Source organism: Eimeria maxima, genomic scaffold, assembly GCF_000499605.1.
Source record: "Eimeria maxima Weybridge genomic scaffold, Emw_scaff177, whole genome shotgun sequence".
NCBI classification, from domain to species: domain Eukaryota; phylum Apicomplexa; class Conoidasida; order Eucoccidiorida; family Eimeriidae; genus Eimeria; species Eimeria maxima.
Window position 1 is genome coordinate 5,001 of NW_013563593.1, and position 7,500 is coordinate 12,500.

Here is a 7,500-nt window from a genome sequence, read left to right on the forward strand (position 1 = left end):
CAGCAGCAGCTGCTGCTGCTGCTGCTGCAGCACCACAGGAAATGTGGGGTTCCGCTCGTTTGGGCGGAGACGGGGGAAGAGATGGCACTCTGTATCCGGATGATGAAGCAGCAGCAGCAGCAGCAGCAGCAGCAGCAGATGCTGATAGTGACCGTCTAGACAGCGGAGATGTTTTGTTTGATGCAGAGGTAGACAGCGACGAGGATATAAGGGGCATCCCTATCGGTAAGTGCAGCAGCAGTAGCAGCAGCAGCAGCAGCAGCATCAGTAGCAGCAGCAGCAGCAGCAGGTGTCTGTGCTGCTGCTGTTTTGTGCTGCAGGCGGCGCCTTTGAGATGCAGCCGCGCGTGTTAGGTAGATCAACAGACACAGCAGCAGCAGCAGCAGCAACAACAGCAGCAGGAGCAGCAGCTGCTCCTCCTGGAGGTCTTGAGCAGCAGCAGCTGCCTGGGGGTGGTGGTCCAATAGGCTGGATGCGTCGTTTGCTGCGCCTGCAGCCGCAGCAGCAGCAACAGCAGCAGCAGCAGCAGCAGCCCATCCCCCTGCGCATGCGTAGGCGGCGCTACGAAGCAGTTGTAGGAGAAGGAATGCATGCAGAAGACAATGATACAAATGTGCTACCAGAGGAGCAGCAGGAGGAGCAGGAGGGGGAGGAGGAGGAGCAGCAGCAGCAGCAGGAGTTGCCTACTGTCCAGTCTTCTCAAGATACAACAAGCAGCAGCAGCAGCAGCAGCAGAAGAGAGCATGCAGCAGCAGAAACAGCACCTGCTGCTGCTTCTCCTTCTATGAGTATAATGGCTGCTATACGTCGTGCCCAAGCTATGCTGCAGGAGGGTCGTACAAGAGCAAGAGACGCAGCAGCAGCAGCAGCAGGAACGGCATCACAGCCACCTCCACCCCCACCACCATCAGCAGCAGCTGCTGCACCACCTGCAGCAGCAGCAGCAGCAAATGAGAGCAGCAGCAGCAGCAGCAGCAACGAGGGCACTATTCGTCTTCTATGGCGTCGCCTACGTAATCGTTTTACAGCAGCAGGTGCTCGTGGTGCTGGATCATCATCATCAGCAGCAGATGCAGCAGCAGCAGCAGCTGCTGCTGCAGCAGCAGCAGCAGCAGCAGCAGCAGAAGAGGAAGAAGAAGACGCAGAACCCTTTGATGACCCTACCTGCCAGCAGCTGCTGCTTGCAGGGGGCCTCCTCTGTTGGGCCCCCCTCTTATGGCTAGTTGGTTGTCTCCTCTTCTTTGTTACCCCTAATCAATATAGAAGAAGCAGAAGAGTTAGTCCTCCTCGACCTGCTGCTGCTGCTGCTGCTGCTGCTGCTGCTGCTGCTGCTTTCTTGCCTTCAGGTCGTCTTTAGCCTCCTGCATAGCCCTACTTCGCTTCCTCGCAGCTAGCCACCCAGCTAGCTAGCTAGCCACATAGCTAGCTAGCCTCCCATCCAGCTAGCCAGCCATCCAGCTAGCCAGCTAGCTAGCTAGCTAGCTAGCTAGCTAGCTAGTTAGCTATATATATAATTATAAATTGTATATATGTTTGTGCTGCAGTGGGGATCTATAAACGTATTATTAGTTGCTCTTTTCTTATGTCTATTAGCTGCTAAACATATTGAAGAAAAACCCAATAAGTATGTTAGGAATGCATGCATGCATGCATGCATTCCTAACATACTGCATGCATGCATGCATGCATGCATGCAATAAAGAATAAATATATAAATAAATATAAATATAAATAAATAAATAAATAAATAAATATAAATAAATAAATATTTTATTTTTATGTATTTTTTTTTCTTACAGTAAATCCCCTCGTTTTGTTTATTACGGGAGAGAAGACGTCAAAGATATGTGGACAGGTAACTGCAGCAGCAGCAGCAGCAACAGCAGCAGCAGCAGCAACAGCAGCAGCAGCAGCAACAGCAGCAGCAGCAGCAGCAACAGCAACAGCAACAGCAGCAGCAACAGCACCAGCAGCAATGGCAGCTGTAGTAGTAGGGAAGAAGCAATTGAGTCAACAGCAGCAGTAGTGATACCACCAGCAACAACCTGCTGCTCCTCCTAACGCTGCTGCTGCTGCTGCTGCTGCTGCTGCTGCATGTATTTGCTGCTCAGGGATTTCTCAGGAGCCTGTGTCTTCTGGTGTTGTATGGGAGATCGTGGGGAGGAGACTCCAGCGTAAGTCACACACTGCAGCAGCAGCAGCAGCAGCAACAGCAGCAGCAGCAGCAGCAGCAGCAACAGCAGCAGCAGCAGTAGCAGCTTGCATGCGCTGTCTGTATACTGCAGGGACAAAATTATTTTATTGGGAGCCATCGCCTGGCCTCTCCCTACAAGGATGGCGGCCTGTGCCTCTCCCGCTGCAGCAGCAGCAGCAGCAGCTGCAGCAACAGCAGTACCCGAAGCTAAACATCACCAAGTAAGGGATAGCAGGATAGATTCGCTGCTGCTACTACTGCTGCTGCTGTGCTGCTGCCGCCGCAGCATCTCACCCGCTGCTGCTGCACCTTACCCCCTGCTGCTGTATCTTACCTACCCCTGCTGCTGCTATCAGTTTACTGTTGCTGCTGCTTCTGTTGCTGCTGCTGCTGCTGCAGGGTGGATCTGGATGAGTTGCTAGGAGAGGGTTGGGGGGGACAGTTGGTATTGGGCCCCTCGTTAACAAGAGAAGCGGGGGGCCCCTATGGGGGCCCCTATGGGGGCCCCTTTGAGGTTACTGGGCTACAGTAAGAAATAAATAAATATATTAATTATTTTTATATATTTAATTATAAATAAAAATAAATTAATTAAATACAATAAGAAGGAAGAAAAAAGGAAGAAAAAAGGAATAAAGAAAGAAAACAGCATAAGGAACAGTGCCTTTATGTATATTTCTGTATTTATTAGTTGTTGCTGCTGCTGCTCTTATTCCTGCTGCTGCTGCTCCTGCTGCTGCTGCTGCTATTTGTAGGGGCCCTTTGGTGGTGGTGACGGGGAGGGTACAGTTTGCTGCTTCATTTGTTGCTGCTGTAGAGCATGCAGCAGTATCTGCAGCAGCAGAGGCAGCAGCAGCAGCAGCAGCAGCACCTGCTGCTGCTGACCTACCGCCTATGATCTTCCCACGGGATATCCCTATAGACGATGCGCTGCCAGGGACCGGCAAGTAAGTGCAACAGCTGCTGCTGCAGCAACAGCAGCAGGTGCAACAGCTGCTGCTGCAGCAGCAGTAGCAGCAGCAGCAACAGCAGCAGCCTTGTGTCTGAATACCCACCCGTCTTGTTGCGCTTCCTACACCGATATTCTTGTTATTAGCTGCAGACCCATACTGCATTGTGGGGTATCCGTATGCATGCATGCATGCATGCATGGACAGCAGCAGCAGCAGCAGCAGGAGCTTCTGTGTGTTGTGCTGCAGACTCCCTGCTGGTTTTTCTGGTGTAGCTGCTCGTTGTTTAGCTGTCCCCTTGGATAGAGACAGAGGGATGTCTTGGGGTTTATTTAATAAAGGAGACACAGAGGAGGAGACAGATAGACATTTGCTGCTCCCTCTAGGCTTGCTGCTGTCTCCTAATGTGCTGCACCAGCAGCAGCAGCAAGAAAAATGGGTACTGTTACCCCCTAATCAGCTACACAGCAGCAGCAGCAGCAGCAACAGCAGCAGCAGCAGCAGCACATGGGGAGTGTATGCAGCATCGAAGGTTCTTGCATTTAAACAAAAGCATGTCTGCTCTATAGTTGTACTGTATACACCCCGGCAGCAGCAAATGCAGCAGCAGCAGCAGCAGCAGGAGCAGCGGGTAGAGACACCTCTTGTGTATATACGCTCCGTCTCCCTCAAGCCACTGCCCTAACCATGGGGCAGCTGCTTACAACTCTACCGCAACAGCAACAGCAGCAGCAGCAGAAGCAGCAACAGCAGCAAGAGCTGGTTGCTGCTGCTGCTCTGCCTGTTTCCCTAGAAAGAGGAAGTTTCTCCGCTGCTGCTGCTGCTGCTGCTGCTGCAGGCGCGGCATTTGAGGGCTTCGAGCTCTTTGCTTTAAAAGCCACGAAACAGACAGTGGCAGAGAACCTCATGTCTCTAGGGTTTAGGGTTTAGGGTTTGGCGCTTAGGGTTTAGGGTTTGGCGCTTAGGGTTTAGGGTTTAGGGGCTCGGGTTTAGTGTTTAGGGTTTAGGGGTTCGGGTTTAGGGTTTAGGGTTTAGGGGCTAGGGAAAAAGAGGGTTGAGTGTATCTCTAGTGTGTTCATGCTGCACGTGATATATGCACTGGGCACAGTCTTTGCTGCTGCTGCTGCTGTTGCTGCGGCTGCTGTTGCTTCTGTTACTTGCATGCACTTTTTCTGGTGCAGCAGCAGCAGCTGCTGCTTTGCTGCTTTAGTTTGTTTTATTCGCATGCAAAAGGCAGCAAAAATATGCGAGGTGTCTGTACACCGCGGGAGCCCCCACCTTCCGTGGGTGCGGGAAAAAACACTTAGTGCAGCAGCAGCAGCAGCAGCAGCAGCAGAAGCAGCAGCAGCAGCAACAGCAGCTTAGGGGTTCACTGCCCTTCTGCAGCCGAAGTACTCTCAGCAGCAAAATACATTGTTTTGTGTAGCAGCAAGGCAAGTTCCTGCTGCTGTTTTTGCTGCTGCTGCTGCATGTGCTGTTTCTGCATTTGCTGCTGCTGCATTCGCTGCTGCAGCAGTTGGTGCTGCTGCAGGTATTACGGTTGCAGCTGCAGCAGCAGCAGTTTCTGCTGCTGCAGGGGTCACTGCTGCAGCAGTTGCTGCTGCTGCTGCAGCATCTGCTGCAGCAGTTCGAGTGACCGTAGGAGTTAAAGGTTTGCATATAGCGCAAACACCTGAAACCCTAAACCCTCAGGGTTTAGGGTTTAGGGTTTAGGTTTTAGGCATTAGGGAGTGGGTACGGCTAGCGCTTGAGCAGCAGCCCCGCTAGCGGGAAACAGCTTGCTGCTGCGGTTGCTGTTGCATGATCAGCTGTTGCTCTAGCAGTTGTTGCTGCACTAGTTGCTGCTGCAGCAGCTGTTGCTGCTGCTGCAGCAGATGCTCAAGGGGAAGGGTTTGGGCCCCACACATTGCTGCTTGCTGCCTCGCCCTCTGCATCATTGCTGCAAAGTGTTGGTGCTGCTGCTTGTTGAAGGCCTCCAGCTGCCGCTGCTGCTGCCGCTGCTGCTGTTGTTGCTGTTGTTGTTGCTGTTGTTGCTGGTGTTGCTGCTGTGCTGTCTGGGGTTGTTTGTGAGGAGGTGTGGCACCGGGGGTTGCTGCTGCGTCTGCTGCTGCATCTGCTGCTGCAGCAGCAGCAGCAGCAGCTTCGTACTTTACGTGCTGCTGCACTACATGCAGAGGGACATGAACTAACTTAGGTATATAAATATCTACAGGGACTAGATAAGGTCTTAGTCTAGTAAGTTGTACTGGTAAGGGTTTTGCTGCTGCTGCTGCTGCTGCTGCTGCTACTGCGCTGCCTGTGCTTCTTGCTACTGCAGCAGCAGCAGCCATATCTATAACCTGCGCCTGCACCTCCTCCTGCAGCACTGTGTGTTCTTCATGTGATTGGAGACGACTGCTGCTTTCTTTTGCTGCTGCTGCTGCTGCTGCAGCAGCAGCAACATCAGCAACAGATGCATGTTGAATAAGGACAGCGTCCTGCTGCAGCAACAGGTGCTGCTGCTGCTGCGTTGCTGCAGCAGCAGATGGGGAACTAGGAGAGAAAAGGCCAGGTGTTGCAGATCTTCTCCTTGCAGCTCCATACACAAAGGCTTGCTGCCCCATGCTGCTGTTGCTGCTGCTGCTGCTGGGACTTGGTGTTTGGCTCCGGATACGGGCAGTTGCATGCTCCTGCTGCTGTTGCTGTTGCTGCTGTTGCTGCTGTTGCTGCTGTTGCTGCTGTTGCTGCTGCTGATGCTGCTGCAGGTGCTGGTGCATCTGGTCTCCCGCGTTCTGCTGCATGCGGACCTGCAGCTCGTGCAGCATTCGGTGTTGCATGTACAGGGGTTGCTGCTGCTGCTGTTTTTGTTGTGGCTGCTGCAGTTGCTGCTTCTGCTGCAGTTGTTGCTTCTCCAATAGCTTCCTCCCTTGCTGTAGCTTCCCACTCGGTTGCTGTTGCTGCTGCTGTTCTTTTACGCCTTGCGTTTGCTGCTGCACGTGCTGCTGTTCAATCAGCTTGTGCTGCTGCTGCTGCTGCTGCTGCTGCTGCTGCTGCTGCTTCAGAGCAGCATCAAGCTTAGACCCCTGTAAGGAGGAGAGACGCCGCAGCAAAGGGTCTCCGCATACTGTACTTGTTGATGTAGAGACAGTGCTGCTGCCGCTTCTTCTCAGTTCCTGCTGCTGCTGCTGCTGCTGCTCCTTCCCCACCTTTGCTGTATCCTGCTGCTGCTCTTGCTGCACGCCTCCTTGAATATTGCTGGGAGACTCTGCGCCTGTCAACTGATGCTGCAGCAGCAGGAATTGCTGCTGCTGCTGCTGCTGCTGCTGAGGCTGCATCGACTTGCCTGGTAGATACCCATGGACCCCCCCAAAAGCCCCTTTCTGCTGCTGCTGCTGTTGCTGCTGCTGTTGCTGCTGTTGGTCAAGCTCGTCCGTGAGGCCTTTCTGCTTAAGTTGCTGTAGCAGTAGTTGTTTCGGGTCATACTGCTGTTCCTGCTGTTGCTGTTGCTGCTGTTGCTGTTGCTGTTGCTGTTGCTGTTGCTGGTGCTGGTGCTGCTGTTGCTGCTGCTGCGGCCCGTTTTCCTGTTGCGACTGCAGCAACAGCTGCTGCTGCTGTGTCAGTAGTTGCTTTAGGTGTTCTTGCTGTCTCTGTAGGTTAGCACGCTGCTGCTTGATTTGTTGCTGCTGCTGCAGTAGCAGCTGCTGTGCTCTTTGCTGCAGCAGGTGCTGCTTCTCGTGCTGCTGCTTATAGAAACCAGGTGCAGCAGCAGCAGCAGGACGGCGAGGAGGAGGTGTAGGAGGGATGAGGACGCAGCGGCGGCTACGAAGTGCTGCTGATGGATAAACAGGAACAGATGCTGCTGCTGCTTCTCTTGCGCAGCTGAATGTGCTGCTGCAGCTGCTGTTGCTGCTGCTGCTGCTGTTGCTGCTGCTGCTCAGACGGTGGCCAATAGACGGGAGGGTTGATCCACCCTTGCCAATCTTTGCTCTGCTGTGGTGCTGTCGCTGCTGTTGCTGCTGCTGCAGCTCCCCCTGCTGTTGCTGTTGTTGCTGCCTCTGCAAGAGTATGAGCTGCTGCTGTTGCTGCTTCTGTAATAGTGACAGTTGCTCTTGCTGCTGCTGCCATACTGAGAGCTGCTGTTGTTGCTGCTGCAGTAGTAAGAGCTGCCGCTGCTGCTGCTCCTGCTGCTGCTGCAGAAAATCCAGTTGCTGCTCCTGCCTTCCGATGTTTCTTGCTACAATGTGGGGTTCATGCGCAGTGCGCCCATCAGCAGCAGCAGCAGCAGCAACGGCATCTGCTGCTGCTGCTCCCGTTGCTGTTCCCGTTTCTGGTACAGCGGCTGCTGGAGCGGAGCTGAGGGATACATCTGATGCTGCT

At 53.5% G+C, this 7,500-nt stretch overlaps 2 protein-coding genes across 2 annotated transcripts in view; one reads left to right on the forward strand and one right to left on the reverse strand.

Annotated features, from left to right (window-relative positions):
* Window positions 1-41: 41 nt before the first annotated feature.
* EMWEY_00019830 (hypothetical protein, conserved) lies at window positions 42-3,145 on the forward strand (the record flags this gene model as incomplete). Its single annotated transcript, XM_013477758.1, has 8 exons — window positions 42-225; window positions 321-1,276; window positions 1,545-1,624; window positions 1,800-1,990; window positions 2,112-2,174; window positions 2,286-2,415; window positions 2,594-2,722; window positions 2,950-3,145. 8 exons carry the CDS (start codon window positions 42-44, stop codon window positions 3,143-3,145), a joined length of 1,929 nt encoding a protein of 642 aa, XP_013333212.1.
* Window positions 3,146-4,907: 1,762 nt separating this feature from the next.
* Window positions 4,908-7,500, reverse strand: part of EMWEY_00019840 (hypothetical protein, conserved) — a gene marked incomplete at both ends in the record, with an annotated part of 3,595 nt that continues 1,002 nt past the window's right edge. The window contains one exon of the mRNA XM_013477759.1: window positions 4,908-7,500. This exon is cut by the window's right edge and continues 128 nt beyond it. Within this exon, the coding sequence (XP_013333213.1) occupies window positions 4,908-7,500 (2,593 nt within the window).